Source organism: Phocoena phocoena, chromosome 11, assembly GCF_963924675.1.
Source record: "Phocoena phocoena chromosome 11, mPhoPho1.1, whole genome shotgun sequence".
Lineage (NCBI taxonomy): Eukaryota > Metazoa > Chordata > Mammalia > Artiodactyla > Phocoenidae > Phocoena > Phocoena phocoena.
The window spans coordinates 7,118,174-7,138,456 of NC_089229.1; the positions used below are offsets into that span (position 1 = coordinate 7,118,174).

Here is a 20,283-nt window from a genome sequence, read left to right on the forward strand (position 1 = left end):
GCCTGGGCAAAGGGATCCCCCCTTAGCTGGACTGCTCCCTCTCTAGATCCCCTTGCCCAGCACATGGCTGGGCACCTGGGGGACAGTGTCAGCTGAATGAATGGCCAGACCCCAGGGCTCAGCCAGTTAGCTGTGGTCTGTCTTTGCATTTGCCCTCTCCTGCTTCCCCCACTGCAAGGCTATGTGTTCACGTGGAGAGGGCGTGGAGAGTGCATGGAGCACCTGGCACAGACCTGGTAGATGTGGGCATCTGTTGTTCCTGGCTGACCACTGAACAAGACTGAGATGGGGAGGATGGATGTGGGGAGGAGTTGGAGGTTGGACATCAATCCCTTGGGGGCACAGTGGAGGGGGCAGCTGAAAGCCAGCTCCTTCATTGGATAAATGGATATATATATATATATATATATCTCCTGACTGCAGTCAACTTGGGGTGGAAGCTGAGCAGAGCACCCAATGAATGCCAGGACAGTGGGGGCAAGAGAGGGGCCCAGGGAGGAAAGCATTGGAAGACTTGTTCTGGGCCCAGTAGGGTGATCCTACCTGGGAAGAAGCCACAGTCCCAGGGGGCAGCGACAAGCCTCTTTAAACCTAGTGCCCAGCAATAGGGTGGGAAAGTGGAGAGAAGCAGTCACTTTCCAAGACCCAGTAACACAGAGGACTGCTTGGCAGTGTGTGACGGGGGCACTGATACAGACTGGACAGTTTGTGCCGTGGTTCCCATGTCTAGGAACACCAGCCAAGGGAGCAGAAAAGGATGCACCAGAAAATACAGTTATAATATATAAATAAACAGAATAATAATCTGAAAGTTTGACAGCAAAAAGCAAACTAAAAACCAGTTACAAAACAGTACGTAAAGCCTCAGTTGTCCCTGGTGATGGGATTAAGGCAATTTCATTTTATCCCTTTGCTCACCTAGTTTCTTTTTTCTCTAAAATGGTAATAAAGTCTTTTAATGGGGTAGGGTCCTCCGGGCTGGGTGTGTTTGTGGGGGGAGGGGGGAGGAGCAGGCTGTCTCTGGCCAGAGCACAAGGAATCACCCTGATAGGGGAGGGCATTATAGGGAGGTCACCCGCCTTCCCGTTTTAGCCCTGAAATTAGCCTGTCAGCCCCTCATCTCATCAGCAGAAAACCTGATCCTCCTTTAAATGTAAATCCTTCTCCCTCTTTCTCCCTCCACCTCCTCCATTTTTATAAGCTGATCCCAGTTGCTGAGTGAAGAGAGGATGCAAGGGGGAGCAGGAAGGGCCCTAGGAGCCCAAATTCTTTATCTGAAACTAGAGACTAGAGTCACTTCACTTCATTCATTCAGCAAATAAGGCAGAGGCCTGCCCTGTGTGGGAACATCGGGGAAGTGGTCCATGCAGCCCTTGCCCTCCTGACGCTCCCATCTAGACAGTGGGAGGCCCCGTATTGATCCCTGCCCCCAAGAACGGGCAGTTTTTGATGTTAAAATGAGAAACAGGCAGAGAAAAGCAAAGCACCCGGGATCGGGTCATATTCTCCAATTAAAACTAACTTCAAAAACACAGCCGAGGGCTTCCCTGGTGGCGCAGTGGTTGAGAGTCCGCCTGCCGATGCAGGGGACACGGGTTTGTGCCCCGGTCCGGGAAGATCCCACATGCCGCGGAGCAGCTGGGCCCGTGAGCCATGGCCGCTGGGCCTATGCGTCCGGAGCCTGTGCTCCGCAACGGGAGAGGCCACAACGGTGAGAGGCCCGCGTACCGCAAAAAAAAAAACCACACACACACACAGCCGAGTAGTGCTCCGAGTAGGTTCCATACCTGCCCTTCACCCTCTTCCCCCGGGCTTGAGAAAGGACCTGAGCATCCTGTGGGGACCAGGGCAAAGGGTCTGCCCATGGCTCTGCCCCCAGGCGACGCCCTGCTGTCCTCATACAAGGCAGGGGCTAAACCAATCTCCTCCCTTTCACACCTGGGGTGGCCGAGAGATCCCAGGAGGGCGCCGATCAGGTCAGGTCCATCGCCCATAGGCGTGGGGTCACCCCAGGACCCCAGCCCGGTGACTGATAAGTTCTTGGACCAGTGTGTGCGCCCCGGGGTTAAAGCTCCTCCCTAGGTGGCGCGGAGGGGACCCATACTTGGCCCTCTGCTGCGGCTCTGCTGGGAGTTTCCTTCCCACTTAACATTCCCTGCCTCAAGTCACACCTCTGTCTCGATCGGAACCGATGGAGGAGACGGGAAGGAAGGCGGGTGGGCAGCAACGACTCTCTGGGGCTGCTGGGTCCCTTCAGTCCCCGCACCTGTGAACCGAAGCGCTCCCGCGGCAGGCGTAATGTCCGAAGTAACAGTTCCGAGAGCCTTGAGCTGAACGCTCTGGAGCGCCAGTTCCGGGGAATGTTTGGGGGAGGCCTTCGGGGAGGGTCCCTGGTGGGGCACCCAGGCTGTGCGGGCCCTGCCGCGCCCCCTCCCTCCCGTCGCCTCGGCCGCGCTCCTCCCCCGGCTCTGCTTCCCTCCCGCCTGTCCCCCTTCCCCCCGCTCTATCCCTCCCCCGCCCGCCCGAGGCCGCGCGGAGCCGGAGCCGCAGCCAGAGCGCGGGCAGCGCGGAGCGGGCGGCGGGAAGGCAGCCGTGTCCGGCGGCCCGCCGCCCCCGCTAGGCCCCAGACCCGCACACCCGCCGGGCCGGGGAGAGGCCGGGACCGAGCGCAGGCGAGGACCCGCCGCCCTGCCCGGGAGGAGTCCCAGGGCGCGGACTGGCTGGCTCGGGTCCGAGGTGAGGCTCGGCGCAGGACGCGCCCGCCGGAGGCGCGGCCCCGCGAGCCCACCCGGGTCTGGGGTCCTCTCAGGAGGCTGACGACCGTGGAGGTATCCGCCGGGAGCCAGCGCTAGGACGGCAGGGCGGGCTTGATCCCTGCGGGCGCGGGCGAGCGGGCCCGGAGCGCGGCGGGAGGGAGCCGCGGCGCGCCGCCATGCGCCGGCTGCTGTAGCCGAAGGCGCGGGCCCGATGGAGCGGGCCTGGGCGCAGGGGCTGCGCGGAGGCCGCGGCCCGCCGGCGCTCGGGCTCGCGCTCGGGCTGGCTCTGCTGCTGGCGCGGCCGCCGTCGGGCAGCGCGGGGTCCCCCGAGGCGCAGGAGCCGGCGGCGCCCGGCACGGCGGCCCCGGCCGGGGGCGACCGCTGCCGCGGCTACTACGACGTGATGGGGCAGTGGGACCCGCCCTTCAACTGCAGCTCGGGCGCCTACAACTTCTGCTGCGGCACGTGCGGCTACCGCTTCTGCTGCCACGACGGGCCGCGGCGCCTTGACCAGAGCCGCTGCTCCAACTACGACACGCCGGCCTGGGTTCAGACTGGTCGGCCTCCCGCGCGTGCCCGCGACGCCACGGTGCCCCGGGACCCGGGCCGCGAACGCAGCCACACGGTCGTCTACGCGGTGTGTGGCGTCGCCGCCCTGTTCGTGCTGGCCGGCATCGGGGCGCGCCTGGGCCTGGAGAGGGCGCACATACCGCGCGCGCGGCGCACCGTGACCAGGTGAGAGAGTGCCGGCCGGGGCCGGGGCCGGGGCCGGGGCCCGGGATCCCCAGCCAGCCCAGGGACAGGTGGCCTGCCAGGTGGGCGCCCCCTCGCGATCCTTCATCCTTCCCGCCCTTCTCCGAAACTCTGGTCCTCTTAGCAGCCCCTTTCTCCAGGTTTTCCCTCCCTGCTCTGTCTCCAGGTCTCTCTCTCCCCCCACCCCCACTTCACGGAGGGAGACAGCTGATACATCTCTGTCTCCCCTTGACCTTCCGGCGGGAGCTGGGTGCTGGGCCGCCTTCCCCCGAGGCTCCCGCCTCCTCCGGAGTGGGCGGGGAAGGCAGGTTGCTCGACCGAGGGCACAAGATCCGCGCCTAGGGGAGGGGACCTGGGGCCCCCGAGCCCCACTAGCACAGGGTGGAGGCGTGGGTCCCCAGGGAAGGGACATTTTCTAAAGCTCTCTTGGCTCTCTCCCCACTTTTCCCTCCCTCCTCCCCTCCCACCCCGCCTAGTTGTGACTCAGGCCTGACCTTATTTCCCTAGGGTTTTTAGAAGGCCTCCCCACTCACCGCACTCAGTGCCCCCAGGCAGGGTCAGGGTATCCCCCTGTGTAGAAGCGGACCTGAAGTGTGTATGTGGTGGGGTACAGATTCGTTTTTGGTGAGGCCTGGACAGGTGTTAGCTGAGTTCTGAGTTTCATGTGACATGGGGGCCACAGGACCCAGGTTCTCTTCCTCAGCTGGGATAGGGGCTCTGGGATTCTGTGTCCTGACACTGGAAGCCTCACCCATGCCCCCCCCCCCGCCCCCGACACACTCACATGCCCCCAGCCACCCCTGTCCTGGGCCCTGCACCCTCCTCACTTGCTCACCCAGGTCCCCGCTCCCTTGGCTGTGTGGGCTGCTGACATGTGTACGACAGGCAGGCTGGTACTTAGAAGTGACAGTGGAGAGAGGCCCCCATGCCTGGGTGGGCTAGGTGTGGACACTTCCCCACTCCTAGACCTCAAGGGCAAGAGGGCTTCCTTGGCACTCCACAGCATCCCTTGTCCCCCAGACCACTTAGGCCACCAGCTCCCAGACAGCTGTAGGGCAGAGCTGGGCCTGGAACCCTGGCCTCAGCTACTGTGCTGCGTCCGTGATGTGCAATGTGGTGGCTCTCAGCCTGGGTCCTGGATGCTTCAGAAGCAGGGCCTGGGCTTCCTGAGCTTGGAGCCTCATGCTGGGTGAGGGGGAGAGGACAGGGCCTGTTCTTGACCAGAGTGGGGCAGCAGGAACTGAGGGCCCTGATGGTGTAGAGGGGGTGGCTGGGGCAGCCTAGTGACTCGTTCACTGGAACCCACTTCATCCTCAGGGGACCGGGAAACAGGTCTAGTAATGCTTCAGGAAGAGCTGGACCACCCCTGATGTGCTGTGTGGCCCGGGCCAGTGCCTTCCTCTCTCTGGGCTTTAGGGTCCTGTGTGCCCTGACTCCTGCTTCTTATCTGGGGAGACCTGGAGCCTAACTTGAGTTTGTGTGTGGCTATGCTCTGAACCCCTGCCCTCCCCTCAAATCTCACCCTTAATTCTGCCGTGTTGAGGTTGATGGTTAGAGAAGGCTTCTCAGAGGGTTTGGTGAGGAGTTGGAGTCTGTCTTTGGAGAAAGTTTTTGCAAAGGTTCAGAGGCATGAAAATTGCTCAAGTGTTTGGGAGGGCTGGTTGGTGACTGCTTGCTCGGAGATGAGACCACAGGTGTGGGCAGCTGAGGAGCGGGCAGGACATGAAGGTCAACTCAGGCAGGCACTAGATTTTCAGACCCTGCCACATTGCAGCCAAACTGCGCCCACCCCAGGTGTCCCACCTCCAGTGTGCTTCTTCATGAATCAGTCATTTGAGGCCCCAGCTCCAGGAGGGAGAGACCAAGCTAGGAGAAAATCATGGGTTCCGTGCTCTGAAGGCAGCTGGGCTGAAGGCTGGGTCTGGCTGTCTGTGGGGAAGGCTCAGTCGGATTCCGTCACAGCTGGGTGGGGGCTGGGTGTCCTGGTAGCCAGGGAGGCGGCTGCCCAAGGTCACACAGCCTTTGGTGCGGGGCTGCCACTGCAGGATCTCCTGGTTCCTCCTTCCCCTCATTTGTCTGTCCTCCGTGCTTGTGCTGGCAGCTCTGTCCCAGAACCCAGCAGAAGCTCCTGCTGCAGGAGGGGCATTAGGCAGGCAGGTAGAAAAGGCTTCCTGGTAGAGGAAGGGTTCTGGTGGGGTTTGAAGAATGAGTAGGAGTTTTCCCGGAGGAGATGGAGGAAAGTAACTGATGCCAGAGGGAATGGCACAAAGTCCAAGAGCCTGATACACTCACAGAGCTTGTGTTGGGAGAGGAGGCTCAGCATGGGGGGTCTGGGGGAGTGGACTCCAGAAAGGGGAGGAGGGGAGCCTTTGGAAAATAAGGTGGCCCTGGTTACACGTGACCCCATTGGTTTCCTGACCTACTCTGAGAACTGGCCATGTGGAGGCTACAGGTCGTGCCTGGGAGCGGAAAATGGATGTATGAGGTCAATCACAGGAGAGAAGGGAGGCCAGAGGGGTGGAAAGAGCTGCCCAGGGCCACACAGTGAGAAGCAATGGCTGGGGCTAGCCTTTGATAGACCAGACCTGGCTGATGGGGAAGCAGGAGGCGTGGAGGGCTGCTTGTCACCACTCTTTCCCCACAGGACACTGACAGAACTTCTGAAGCAGCCTGGCCCCCAGGAGCCACTGCCTCCACCTCTGGACCCACCTCTGGGTAGCTGTGTCCAGGTGCAGATGGGTGATGGCCTCCCCCGGGGCTCCCTCCACAAGAGCACAGGTGAGTAGACTAGCGGGAGGGTGTTTGTTGATCTACAGCACAGAGCCGCCCTGGTCTGAGGAGGGCCTGGGAGCAGGGGAAGGGGTGTGCTGAGGCTGTGAGCTGTTTCCCAAATAGAAGTGAGCCGCCTGCCTCTGCAGGTGTGTGAGTGGGCAGTGGGCAAGCTAGTCAGCTCCTCTTGTTGGCCAGGGTCCCTCGACGGGTCCTGCAACGTCCAGCCTCAGGGACTCTGTGAGGAAGGTTCTAGATTCGGGGATCCCCAGCTCACGCTCTGGGGTCTGCCTGGTTCTAGGCTCTGGCTCAGTGCCCTGGGGTCCGACTGGCCCACGGCTGTGGCCTCCTGTGGGCCTCTTCCTTCAGGCTGGTGCCTCCCTCTTGGACTCCTGCTGGTGAAGTGGGCTTGACAGCACCTCCCCTCCCCCCAGTATGGGTTCCAATCCTCAAATATTCTCTTCATCTCTGGGAGAAGCAGGTCCTGGGCCTCAGTGCCAGGCTCAAACGGAACGTGCTGGCAAGTCTTTTGTTAGATGAGCACCGCCTCAGGGCTGGCCGCTGTTACTCACGTTATTCTGAGCCAGGCCCTGTCCCAGGCACTGGAGAGTCTGTCTTCAAGAGTCAGGTTCTGCTCTCAGTCTCCAAGGCGTAAGTTCATAAAGTCATCTCACAAGCTCTCATTGAATCGTAGCTGGGGAGTGGGCTGCGAAGAGGTGGTAGTGCAGGGGCAGGGTGACCTCCGGTCAGCGGGCCGAGTCTCATCTCCTCCCTCCCCCATCCAGACAAGAAACGCCCCATCAACGTGCCCCTGGCTTCGGCGACAGCGGGCCCCCCGCGCGCCCCGCGGCTGCAGGGCGGCGGCAGCCTGACGAGGCAGCCGGACTATGCCAAGTACGCCACCCTAAAGGCAGCCGCGCTCAAGGCCGCAGGTGAGTGGCCAGGTTTGTGCCCGGAGCGCCGGGCCCACCGCACCCGGGGTGTCCAAGCTCCAAGACTGCAGGGCTCGGGGTCCCAGTTCGAGTTCTAAAGTTCCCAGCTTCCGCATCGCGCCTACGCCAATCGGCTGCCACGCCTCGGCCGTACCCCCCCACCCACCCCGATCAGGCCGCCTGTCTGGGACCCCGTCGCCGAATCCGGAGCCCCGGGCCTAGGAAGCCCTAGTCTCCAGCGGCCTGTCCCCGCCCTAACCCTCCCCGGTGGGGCTGAGACCCAGGCCCCTGCAGACTGTCCCAGCCGGGAGGCTCTGAGGCCCCGCCCCCGGAGCCTGACCACGCCCCCGACCCACGCCCATCTGTCCCCGCAGAGGCCTCCCCGCGGGACTTCTACCAGCGTTTTCCCGCGACTGAAGCTGCCCCGCCGACCCTCCCGGCGCGAGCCCGGAGGCCCCCCGAGGACTTGCCTGCACTGCTCGACGCCTGCCCCTGGGCCCCGCCGGGCTACGTGCCCCCCGCCGGCCCCACCCCATCGGGCCACTACAAGGCCTGGACGGACGGCCGCCCGGCCCAGCCCGCCCCCCGCGGCCACCTGGCGGCTCATGCCTCCTCAGCGCCCCGGAGGCCCGGCGACGCACCCCGGCGCCAGTTCAGCGTGGAGAAGCTGCCCGAGGCCTTCAGCCCGCAGCCCCCTGGCCTTTATGGCCGCGCCAGCCGCGGACCCAGGCACCTGAGCACCAACAGCAAAGCCGAGATCACCGTGTGAAGAAGGGGCCGCCGGTTCTGAGGCACTGCACTGCCAGGAGCCCTCTTCTGCCTGGGGGACTCGCCATGGGCTCGATCGGGGGGCCCAGGCTACCGGAAGGAGGGGTGCTGGCCACGAAGGCCAGCCCTTCTGCCTGCGCACTGGACTGGGAGCCTCGGAGCCTGCAGGGCTCCTGGGCCCACTTGGGTAAAGCCAGTGGTTCTGTCCTGGGGGCCTTAGGGCCCGGGTTCCTTGTGTAAATAAACCCTTTTCTGTGACTCCCAACCCTGAGAATAAAGGAGCCCCAGCTTGGCTCTGCGAGGCACTGATGGCGGAGGCACTGGTCATTGACGGGACAGACGGCAGTGCCGGCAGAGGGCACAGCATGTGCAAGAGCAGAGGACTGCTCCTGAAAGCTGGTGGGCAAGGGTTCTGGGAGCCAGGGAGAAGTAGCTGGAGAGAGTGGTCAGGGCTGAATGCGAGGCTTAATGTCCACACCACTAGGAGCCACGGGAGAGGGCACAGTTAGGCCCCAGCCATCTTGAGGCTGGGCACGGGGGGAGGGCTGGTGGGCTCCCGAGGGTCCATGCCCCTTAATGGAGGTGAGCCCCTTCCAGCCGGTCACCTGCTCTACAGCTTGAGGTGGCTGAGCCTGGCTGATCCTCATTGACATTTTCTGGCCCTGGGCCGGCCCCTGGGCTGTTGGCCACTTGGCCAGTCTGGCCCAGGGCCACCCCCCTGATGACTGTGGGCTGTGGGCCGAGTAGACAGCTGGTACTCAAGATGGGGGAGCCTCTTCCCGGTGGCTGCTCTGGGGGAAAACAGGGATGGGGATGCTGGACCCAGAGCCTTGGCAGTGCCCCCACCAGGGTGCTTACCCCACTCATGCTTGGCACTGCCAGCTCTGCCCCTTCCTGCCAGGCAGGTTCCCAGCACCTGGCCATGGCCCAGGGCATTGCCAACAGCCTGCGTGCATCAGGTTCGTCTGTGACAGGCACTGATGGGGAGCTTGAGGGCTGGGTTATGTGTGTGACCCCATTGTGTGACCTCAACAAAGTTTCCCTCGTGTGTATCCTAGGCACACGGTACACTGTTTTAATAACAGTGGCCACCATTTGCTGCTATTTCTTCCATTTAATCCTCACAAAAGCCCAGTGGGTGGGTGGCTTTTCAGAAGAGGAAACTGAGGTCCTGAGACGTAAGTAACTTGCCAAGGTCACCCAACTGACTCCAGTTTAGGACTCTTCCATATTCTGCAACCACTGTGAATCTGGTGGTGGGATGGCAGCAGCAGTCGGTGTGGGGGAGGAGGGAAGGTTGTGTGTTGGCAGAGGGGCCCTTGCTCCCAGGGTACAGGGAGTCTCAGGCCTTCCTCCTGCTGGCTGGGCTGCCCTGAGGCCCCCAAATCCACCAGCTCTTCACCCATAGGAGGGTCCACCTTGCTGTTTCTTCCGTCCGTTGAGGAAATCAAGGCCCAGAAGCCCGCGGGCAGAACAGAGCCCAAAGCCCATGTTCATGCCTGCAGTGAGGACCCCCATGGCTTACAGGGAAGGCAGCCCTCACACCCTCAACCCAGGATGGGGTTGCCCCCGGGACTCTCCTGCAGCTGTACAGATACCGCTGGGGGAGGGGGGTGGGTGCTGAGCCATGGATCCTGCGGAGACTCACAAAAGGACTGGGTTCCTGGGCACGTATCAGCCACCCATAGCCACCCACCCTGGTGACATAGGCCCTGACTAGGCTATGCTGGGAGGTGGGCGTGACCTCTTGGTTCATTCTCAGTCCCAAAGGCCCTGGACCTACATCCCAGGGGGCCAGGCCTCCACTGAAAACACTGCTGCAATAACTGTGGACAAGGACCAGCTACAGCTGCCAGCCCTGCCCCGGGCTGCTCTGGCCCGTGGGACGGTATGGTCTGCTGTACTGCCCTTCAGAGAACGGAGTGGCTTCGGGAGCTGAAGGGACTTGGCCCATTTCTCAGCCGGGCCAGGTCATGGACCATGCACTTCAGCCCCCAGGCTTATCCTGATGTGGCACTGCTGACCCCGCCTCCCCACAGGGCCCAGCACTCCCCCATCCCAGCCCTCCTTGTGGTCCAGCCCCTCACCAGCCTCACTAGGCCCTCACCATAAACTGGCACTTCACGTGTGCTGTGTCGCTCAAACTGGCCAACAGCCTATGGGGACTTCGTCAAACGCAGGGACTGTCAGCCCCATTCTGCACACATGGAAGTGGAAGCTGAGGTGATGCGTGCGCCCTCCCCACCCCGCCCCACGCAAGGGGACCCAGCTGGCAAGTACAGGAGCTGGACTTGGATGTGACTTGCAGGCCACATCCTCAGAAGCTCACTGCCTCCCAGGAGACGGGGAAACCAAGGTGTGGCCCACCCAATAGCGGAGAGGTTCCTCTCTGAGGGGTGAACACAGAAGGGCTTAGCATCCCAAATCCCAAAAAACCCTGCTGTCCCCTAAACAGCCAGCTCTGTGTCCTGCATACAGTGACCTCTGACCCCAGCAACACCAATACCCCTTTTATCCCAGGTCTGTCCCAGCCCTGGAGTGTGAGCTAGGCAGCCGGCATTGGGAGGAAGGGGCCAGGTGCATGGGCAGGCAAGGAAGGTCCATCAGATTGAAGCCCCCTGGGGCCTCTCAGCAGAGAGGGAATGGCTATCCTCAGCTCTGACCCACTGGAGGCGGAGCCATGCAGTCACCACAGCGGTCGTGCCACAGACCCTCACACGCCTCACGCTGGGTGGTACCAGTCTGTGTTTATTCAATAACCTACATCCAGGACACAGTGAATGATTCCACATCAAGGAAGCCATAGGTGTATCCCCCTGTTCAGTGAAAAAACAACCCCCCCACCCCTAAACGAGAATGAGAAAAGGCACAGTATATACACATGACACAAAGGCTGGCTCACCCAGTGGGCCGGGGCCATAAATTACAGTTGTGGGGGGGGGGGGTGGGTGGGCAGGAGAGAAAAAGTGGGTGAGGTCCAAGCTGACTTCCAGCCTGCACTTGGCCAGAGGAGCCCCTCCCTGCTGTGTACCCCCATCTGTGCTGGGGTCCCAGCCCACTTTCTGCCCCAACCAGCCTGAGTGGGTGAGAAGCACAGGGAGGGAGGGAGGGAGGACAGCCCCTCTCAGCCTCCCAGCAGGCCCCGGGGTACCAGGCAGCCCTCGGGTCCCAGGAGAAATGGCCTCCGGGTAGGCACCAAGCCAAGGGATCCAGAAAAGTGGGACCACTTTTCCTTCCAGGCCCCCCCCCTCAAGGAAGGGGGCTTCATTCCTAGTGCCCACCTTGGGCAACACTGTGCCCACCCTGAAAAGGGGCTTGTCACTGCGGAGGGGTTGGGGTCTGGTCCCTGCCACCCTGGCTTATTTTCAGGTCAAGAATTAGGGATAAAAACAGACTATGGAGGTAGGATTTGGGGTGACAGGGAGCTGAGAACCCATGAAGGCCCCTGGTCCCCAGTCCTTAATGGGTGGCTTCATCTTTCCCAACCCCCTGGGACTAACCCAAGGTTGGGCTGACATCCCAGGGGGCGGGGGAGTGGGAAGGAACAGGACACTTAAATAAGATAACGTTTATTTTTTAAAAAATTAAAAAATTATGCCGACATTATTTCATCCATCCCCAGGTCTGCCCCCTACCTCCCACCCACCTCCCAAGGGCTGGGCTCCCTCCTTCCCTGGCTCGTGTGTAGTAAAGAGAAAACAATGGACTGGCTTTGTTAGGCACAGGGGAGGGACGCAGACCCAGGGAGAGAAAGAAAGATGCCACAGCAACTTAGCCCTGCATCACGTCAACCCCAAGCACACTGATATAAAAACATTCGTATAAAAAGGGGGGGCGTGCTGGGCACAGTGCCAAGGGTGAAGCGCTCTGGTGCCCAGAGACCTAAGTCCCCCAGAGGGAAAGCCTGATAAACAACAAGGAAGCAGGAAAAGGCGGGGAGATGTTCACAGGAGAGAGTGTGGGAGGAATGGAGGCGGGGCCGGGCAGCTTGGGAGCTCCCCCTGCCGCTTCCACGTCAGGGCGCCCCCAACTCCTGCCCCGCCCTGACTTTCCTCTCTCAGGCCCACTGGGGCCTGGACTGTGGGCATCTATCCACAGCAGCTTTAAGGGGCTCTGCCCAAGGGGCCCACTAGCCTGAGGTGGTCCAAAAGCCTTGGCAGGTGACAGCTCAGAAGCCACGGCTCATCCCACAGCTCCCAGAGGGAGGAGGGAGACTGGGAGGCAGAGGAGGAGGAAGAGGAACACAGACAGAGGGAGGAGGGAGGGAGAGACTGAGAGACAGAGGGAAGTGGTGGCCGAGGTGGGCAGAGCCGGGGGTCAGGAGGCGGCGATGGCAGTGCCGCCCCCCAGCTTGACAATCATCTGCTGGCAGTCGCTGCACGAGCGCCGGTCGCCCACCTTCTCCAGGGTGCGGGCGGCCTCGGCCAGCAGCACCGCCCGCTGGCCCGGGGAGGAGAGGAAGGAGAGGGGCAGGTGGCGGCAGGCCAGCAGGATGGCGGTGGCCCGCTCTCGCTGGCCGGGCCAGGCGTCCGCCTCTCCTGTGGGAACGATGAGACACGCACTCACTGAGATGAGAGCCCGCCAGGACGCAGGCGCTGTTCCCAGGGCTCGGTGTGAGCTGGTTTATTTAATCCTCACACCCCCCAAGTGAGGGAGGTTCCAGTGCCCTGCCTAGTTCACAGAGATGAGCTGAACCCACGGTGCCACAGGCTATTACTCCGAGGCGGGGCCGAGGTGTGGCCTATCAGCGCAGCCGTCCCCTCCTCACTCGGAGTTGGACCCGTGACAACGCGACCAAGGCTGTCCCAGCCCCACAGCACCTCATGGACCCTCCCCCGGCACCCACCAAATCAAGCCTCGGGTTTCCTCGGTTGTCTGTCGCGCTGCCTCTGAGAACCCTGCAGATGCGGAGGGCAGGGCAGGGCTGGGCTCCTCCCCCGTTTCCCCGCCCCTCCCCAGGCAGGGCCCGCCCAGGCCATGGCGCAGGGTGCTGGTGGGCTCACCTTGCTTGGCGTTCTGAGCGGTGCGCCGTCGCAGGCTGTGCTCCAGCAGCTGGTGGGTACGGGTGGGGCTGGCCCCCGCCATCAGACGCACAGTGGCTTCATGCAGGAACACCTGGGAGGTGCAGGGGGACACAAGCCGGGGGTCCTCACCTGTCTGTGCCCCAGTAGGTCTCTCTCCCTGCAGCATCTCGTCTGCCACCCGAAGGCACCCCTTCTCCTCTCCACAACACCCTGCCCTGCTCACCCCTTGAAAGCAACCTCTCTCGTCCTCACTCTGACCCCCGACACAAGCCAGGCAGGAAAGGGGAACACAGCACAGGCCACCTGGTGGGGCAGGAGCAAGGCTGCGAGCTGAGAAAGAGGCCAAGGGCTGCCTCCTCTACCGCTGACCCGGAGCGCTAACGCGCCCTCTGGGGTTGGAAAACAAGTAGCCTGGGGGGACCCGCACTTCGCTGGAGGCTGCCTCCAGCTGGAAAACAGGACAGAGGTGAGGCAGGGACAGGAGGGAGCAGGGGGACGGCTGCGCTGGCACCAAGGAGGTTCAGGGTCCTGTTGCCTCCTGTTTCTTCAGAAAGGGAGGTTCCAGCGCCCTGCCTAGTTCACAGAGATGAGCTGAACCCGCGGTGCCACAGGCTATTACTCCAGAGGCGGGGTAACCTCTGGTCCAGAGGTTTCCAGGTGAAAGTCTGCAGCTCTTCTGTAAATACGAGTCACTGGGGATGGGGGGCCAGGCCTAGGTCTCTAATTTCTTAACGTCTCAAGGTTCTTTTACACCTTAACATCTCAGTGTGTGAGGAGCGCTGCCCTGGAAGGCACCGGGGGAGGCGGTGAAGGGCTTCCGCAGGTGGCAGTCTTTTCTGAGGAAGCCTTTGATGGGGGCCACAGTGCCTGGGGCACACTTCCTCTTCTCCACGGTGAGGGGGGTGGCTCTCACATGACTGTACTCCATCTGCCGTGTCTGTCCTGGCTCGCTGCACACAGGGGCCACAGCGTAACCCTGCGAGGGCCCCATAGCACCCTAGGGTGGGGGCAGCCTCAACCTGAGCCCTTCTTTTTCGCACCCTTCCCTCCCCACACTTCTGGCCTTCTCGCCTGAATTTCTGGAAAATAATTCAGGCAGCGAGAACATGCTGAGTATATTACCCTAATTAGCAATAAAAATAAACCAAACCATGAAATGATTTGCGTCCAGTAAGCCCAGTTACACATCTGCCCCCAGAGCTTATCTCAGACCGTGTAGCCATCGCCAGGGGGATGTTACGTGGGGCGTCGGGCAGCAGAACCAAAGCCCCCAGTGGCTCAGAAAAAGAATGAAAGGCACGTCTAGGGGCATTCTGCTGCTCTGACACCAATTATGAAAGCCAGAGTAGAGAGCTTCCTCGTGGCCTTCCCGCCCCTCTCCGCTCAGGCTGGGAGCCCCTTCTTTCTCCCACTGCCCCCAGAGCCCCCCATTCCCGAGTTTAACTGGTGAGGCGCAATCTGTGTTGTCCTCTGTCTGCGGCCGTGTGGCCTGCTCACCACCACGCTCCAGGGCTGGGCACACAGCAAGTACTCCACCAACATGAGCCAAACAAAGGGATACATGGCACCCAGCCCAGTGCCTGATAGCTCAGCTGACCTCAGGAGACCGACTCCATGACCCCAGGCCAGTGCTGTGCTGGGTTCTGCCCTCTCCCAGCAGCGGGCCGGGCCTCACCTTGCGGTAGGCCGGGCGGAAGCTATGTGCCAGCCTGCGCAGGCTGCCCAGGTCCCGCTGGAAGCCAGCCAGCTCAGCGCCCGACGCATGGTAGGTCTCACCCAGGGCCTGGCTGGCTCCTGCTTGTTTCTGCCAGAGTGCTGTCCTCAGCGACAGGAGCAGGTCACAGGTCAGCAGCTGGACCACCTGCAGGGTGGGCCACGAGGGAGAAGACAGGTGACTGGCAGATTCCTGGGGCAAGGATCCCAGCACCCACCAGGCCCTCCCGAGCCTGACGCCCGGCAGCTCCGGGACGAAGGGTGGAGCCCCAGACGGGGGAGCCTGGAAAACACCCCACAGGGAGCAAGAGAACACCTGGAGAGTGAACTTAAGCTCACGGCATCTAGTCCTTTCCATGGCCCCAGGTGGTAGATCTGTTCTCCCATCTTGCGGGTGAGGAAGCTAAGGCTCAGAGAGAGGCTGCAGGCTCGTGTAGGGGACACAGTGGCGAGGACACGAGTCTGATAGGAAGTCGCAGGTCCCTCCCACCTCACGGGAGCCCTCCCATGGCTGGCCGGGAGGCTGAGATACTCAAAAGGTGCCTCAGCCCCATCCTTCCAGTGGAATCCAAAAGCCCGAAGTGGCAGCACAGCCTGGAGATGGAGGACCAGGGAGAAGAGGCTCGCTTCAACAGAGGGCAACCAAGGCCCGGCCCAAGTGGCCTCTCGGGTCAGGGAGACAGAAGCCCAACAAGGCAGAGCCGCAGAGCAGCTGAATGCTTGGGTTTGGATCCACTGACCCAGATCTACCCTGACATATGACCAAACCTCTCTGAGCCTCAGTTTCCTCACCCACAAAACGGGCACCTCAGGGCTGCAGTGAGCATCACATGAGAGAATGCGTGGAGGCACCATGCCTGGCCTCAGAAGCACTGGCCTCAGCCCACACTGGTGCCATTAAGCACAGATGCCGCCAGGCACCAAGGCCAGGCCACCTGCCTTGCTCCAGAGGGCCCTCAGCACCAGGGAGCAGCGCTTCTCGAGATGGGTCACATGCGGCCCTCAGGCTCTGATGGACTCCCCCAGGCCATTCCTCATCTTGTCCAGCCTGGCTTTCCCCTTCTCCAGGGTGCTGGACCTGGGAAGCTCACCGTGCTGCCCCAGACCTGGACCCTGCCTTGAACCTGCACGTTGGCTGACCCTCGGCCACAGTGTTTTTTGGCTGCTGACAGCTTTGCGGGGGGACACGGATGAGGTCTCTCTCCTCAAACAAAGGTGGCACTTCTAAGAGGTGGGGTAGCAGCCTGGGGCTGAATTCTGCCCCCGAGGGAGGCCAGCTTCTGTGGAGTTCCCTTCTTCTAGGTCCATTCTCCCACACAGGAACCCCAATCCCAAGGGTGCCCGCAGCCTCTCTCTCCTTCCCCAGACTAAGCTGAGACAGTCTAGTTCTCACGAAGACGAACAGTACCGGACACCAGCAGAGGAGTCGCACAAAGCGAGCTGTGGCTCCCCCTCGAGCCTCTGGTCTTGGGCCCTGTCGGCACGCTGCCTGTCCTGTAGGGCTGCCTGCTGTCCTGGGCTCACCCCAGGGACCTCTAGCCAGAAGTGCCAGACCAAACCCTAGTGAGGGGCTCAGAGCCGGACCCTCCAGGACACACCTCCTGTCTCCCTTTCTGGAGTGAAACCACGCTCCCCCCTGCGAACAGATGATGCTTCACCTTCAGCTGCGTGCACGCCTCCCTCCCCTCTCCCGGACGGCCCTGCCTTGTGACCCAACAGCGAGAGTAGAGCCCTCTGACAAGGCCTGGCTGGAAGTCTCTCGAGGGCTGGGCAGGCCTCTGTGATGCACTGTGGAAACATTGCATGGGTACCGCCAGAACATGCAATGCAACTACAATGCACCACAGCTGCCCGCTCGAGGGTGTGCAGCCAGCCATGGGGGTGCCCAGGACGCTCAGCTGGCTCAGAATGTGCATGTGAGGGGGCGGGGGCCCGTGGGGGCCTGGGGAGTCGGGCAAGCTGCCTGGAGCAAATGCAGAGCCCTGGCCAGCTGAGGTTCGCCTGGGGCTGACCAAGCTGAGGGCCCGTAGGACCCAGGACTCAGGTGGGAACATGCTTGTCCCAAGTACTGAAAGGAAACCCACCTGGACCCACAGCCTACAATCTGGGGAAGGGGGCTGCTTGCCTGGTCTGTCTTTCACACAGCCCCACGGGCTGGGTGGGCTCAAGGCAGGTCAGAGCGCTCTTACCCAGCAGAGCTGAGCACCTCCCCGAGGGGCCAGAGAAGCCCCCACTCACATGGCTGAGGGCTGGGTCGCAGGCGGCCCCACTGACGTTGAGGCTGCTCCACAGGTGGCCACTGGCCCTCTCGCAGTGGCAGAAGGAACTCTGCTGCCCGTCCGCCTTCCCGGAGAGTGAGGCGTGCATAGCTCTGCAGGTGTGGAAGACGGCCTTCACCAGGGGGCTCCTGGGCGGTGAGAGAGGCAAGAGGCAGGATGTCAGTGCACGTCGCCTGCGGAGAATGAAGGGGGAGCCCAAGCCGGAGACAACTGCCCCCTCGCTGCTGTGACACGTGGGTCTGTCTGTTAAACCAAATGCTGCCGTAATGGTTCCAGATCCCCAGCTCCAGATCAGAAATGCCAGCCCTGAGTGAGGGAGGTTTCCCACCCCTAAGCACCTTCCTCATTCAAGGAAGGTTGATGGCGTTCATTTCCTAGTGAAGGAGTCGGATGATAAATGCATTAGATTCTGACTGCGTAATGCCAGGTGGTGCACGTGCCATGAAGGAAAGTCACGCAGAGGAAGGGGGTGGCATTTTATAAAGGATAGTCAAGGACGTCCTCTCTGGAAAGGTGACACTCGTGCAGAAGGAACCTGAGGGAACTCCTGAAGGAACCGGGGAAGCAGGAGTGTGGATTTCTAGGAAGGAGGGGTCCAGGGAGAGAAGCAGCATATGCAAAGGCCCTGAGTGTCTGACACATGTGAGAATATTCAGGAACGAGCATGGCTGGAGGAGGAAGTGAGGGGAGCAGAGGGAGAGCAAGCTCTAAACAAGGCCCTTCTCAGCCTGGCCGCGGCCCTGCCTCCCATCTGCCTCTGACCCTGCTCCAGGCTCCAGGCAACCAAAGCTCATCTCCTCTCCCTTCCTCACTCCTTGCCTCTGCTGACATGGGTGCCTCTGCCTGGAATACCCTTTCCCACTTGTCTCCTGAGACTTGTTCCACCTGCCTGGCCCTCTGGTCCGCCTTCTCCTGTCCTGCCCCCCACAAGCCTCCTCTGGCTGGCCCCTGGGTCAGGCCCCCTGGCTCCCCCAGTTATGCGCCTCCTTCCCTCAGCAGGCGCTGTGCGAACTCCTGGAGGCTGACCAGCCTCTGGCCCGGAACCCCTCCCAGCGATGTGCCGGCTGCTTCACGGGAGCCGAGACTGGCCTGGCACAGGCAAAGGCGACAGCTCCCACAGGAGAAGGTGCCGAGCAGGATGGCCACTGTCTATTCGCTTACAGCTATAACTTGCTGTCCTGTTCACTGCCGCCTCCCAGAGCCTAGAACGCAGCCAACACAGAGTACGCCCTCAGCTAAGTATTCGCGGAAGGAATGACGGAATCATGGAAGAGGTACAGGAGACCCCAGAATGCGGCTCATGGCCAACAGGAAGGGATCAGAGACACAGGCTCAACCACCAGGGCTGCCACTAAGAAGCCGCCTAAGATGGTCATTCAAACAATCCGTGCCTCAGTTTCCTCATCTGTAAAGTAGCCACAATACCACTCGCTGCTACCTGTGGTGACGTACAGTACTGGTCCCATTATCTGCACCTGTTCTCTAACGGCCATTGCCCCAGAAGCCAGGTGTTCAAGTCTTTGGAGAAACTTAGCCTCGTTTCATAGAGCAGGTCAGGGAGACAGTGGGGAGGCTGGGATTGGGGGAGGGGTCCCACAGCATCATTGTCCCTAAAGAGCGAAGGGACCCCGGAGTGACTGAGTTCGGGGGAAGGAACGCCTGCTGGGGGCCTTAGCTGCACACTGGGGCCCTGTTCTTAGACGTGAGGTGACTTTAGATGATTTACCCGCCGAGCCTCAGTTTCCTCAGGTGCGTTGGCCGGGAGAAAACACACACAGAGCGGGTGCTCACTGGTCAGGTGCTTAAAAATGGGTTACTTAAATGAAACTGGAGTGTCAGACCAACTTTAGGGAACCTGCCTCAATCTGCTTTTCTCCGCTCCCTCCCGCTCTCCTGGTTAAGCATCTGCTCAGCCTGGGCTCTGAGGAAAGACCCAGTGAGGCCTTTCTGTCTTGGAGCATTTTACCATTTCTCTCGAATGGCAGAGGATGTCAGGGACACTGAGATCCAGTCAGAAGCAGCCAGGACCCCGGCGGGCTGCTCCTCACTACGGGCCAAACGCCCCCGAGAAGCAGGCGTAATTCCCCCAAGAGGACAGTCAAAAGCTCTCCGGTGATGCCTTGTGCTAAAGGCCTTTTTAGTGATAGCGCCAGTGGCGGGGTGGAGGCCGGCGGAGAGGCAACTGGATGCAGTGCTGGCACGTGAGAGAAGGATCCTCGGGCCTGCACAAGCCGGTGCTGGCTGTAAGCCATCAGCACCCTGCCCGGCTCCACCGGGAGCTTCTGAACATGCTGGGGGCTGCCGGCTCTCCCCGCCCGTCAGCCTGTGCAAGGAGGCCCGGAAGCAGCACAGACCGCTGCTGGGGTGACACACACGGACAGCCGTGCTCGCCACGTTTGGTCTCTCCATGGTGCCCTCACCCCCTCGCTTCATCTCTCCGTCTGTCATGTAGTCCCCAGGCTGCCTGACCCTTCACCCAGATGGCCACCCAGACCTGCTCCCTCCCACTAACCCAGTGAGCCTGGCACAGCTGGCGCTGGGGACTCCCCTGGAGAGAAGCAAGCAAGTGGTCAAGGGGGGCTTACGCACTCTGTCACTTCCAGGGCCTTGGGAACACGCTCCACTTCGGTAAAGTGAGTGCGCACAGCTGCGTCATCTCCCTGGAGCCAGCTGATGGCCATGGTGATCGCGGACGTCCACCACCGACAGACAACGTCTGGACCTAGAGGTGAACAGAACCAAACGCTGCTCCAGCACCCACAGAAACCAGAGCCTGCTGGCTGCACCTGGTTCCCATCGTTCGTGCCATCTCTCCCTCCTGGCGATGGGCTGGGGCCTGTGGGCTGCCCTCTCACACGATTCTGGTGGAAGCACCAACCAGCACCATCTCAGAACACATTTGGCAATCTGTATTGACAGCCTTAAAAACGTTCACTCTTATTAACCTAGTAATGCCATTTTTTTTGGCAATCCATCACAAAGAAATTGGCCTAGAGAAAAAAGGCTCCACGAAGATGTTCACTGTGGTGTTATTTTTAAGTAAAAAGCTGGAAACAACCTAAACTTCCAACAGTTGTGAAAAGTGGTGTTTCCAAAGTATTTGTAGTAACAGGCTCAGGTTAGAATCTTTTTAGTGTTTTCCTCTCTGAGGCTAAGTTTTCTCAGTGAACCTGTACGATGAAAGGCCTAAGAACATGTTCTTTTCTAAACTCTGAAATAAAGACAGGCCACGAGGTCAGTGGTCACGATGGGGCGGCTGCTTCTCTGGGATCCTTCTCTCTCTAGGGAG

At 61.1% G+C, this 20,283-nt stretch overlaps 2 protein-coding genes across 3 annotated transcripts in view; one reads left to right on the plus strand and one right to left on the minus strand.

Annotated features, from left to right (window-relative positions):
- Window positions 1-2,967: 2,967 nt before the first annotated feature.
- Window positions 2,968-7,979, plus strand: SHISA8 (shisa family member 8). The gene is made up of 4 exons (XM_065888293.1): window positions 2,968-3,491; window positions 6,154-6,287; window positions 7,064-7,210; window positions 7,585-7,979. Exons 1-4 carry the CDS (start codon window positions 2,968-2,970, stop codon window positions 7,977-7,979), a joined length of 1,200 nt encoding a protein of 399 aa, XP_065744365.1.
- A 4,316-nt stretch (window positions 7,980-12,295) lies between these two features.
- Window positions 12,296-20,283, minus strand: part of SREBF2 (sterol regulatory element binding transcription factor 2) — a 59,188-nt gene continuing 51,200 nt past the window's right edge. For both annotated transcript variants that reach the window (XM_065887738.1, XM_065887737.1), the window contains 5 exons: window positions 19,584-19,716; window positions 16,954-17,122; window positions 14,678-14,863; window positions 12,982-13,093; window positions 12,296-12,516 (listed from right to left, as the gene is read on the minus strand). In XM_065887738.1, the coding sequence (XP_065743810.1) occupies window positions 12,296-12,516; window positions 12,982-13,093; window positions 14,678-14,863; window positions 16,954-17,122; window positions 19,584-19,716 (821 nt within the window). The remainder of the gene's footprint in view (window positions 12,517-12,981; window positions 13,094-14,677; window positions 14,864-16,953; window positions 17,123-19,583; window positions 19,717-20,283) is intronic.

Excerpts from the sequence above, each read along its gene's own strand:
- SHISA8 (XM_065888293.1), top strand. The coding sequence starts at position 2,968 with ATGGAGCGGGCCTGGGCGCAGGGGCTGCGCGGAGGCCGCGGCCCGCCG. Across the intron at positions 6,288-7,063 it reads CTCCCTCCACAAGAGCACAG|ACAAGAAACGCCCCATCAAC; the intron begins GTGAGTAGACTA and ends TCCCCCATCCAG. Across the intron at positions 7,211-7,584 it reads AGCCGCGCTCAAGGCCGCAG|AGGCCTCCCCGCGGGACTTC; the intron begins GTGAGTGGCCAG and ends CTGTCCCCGCAG.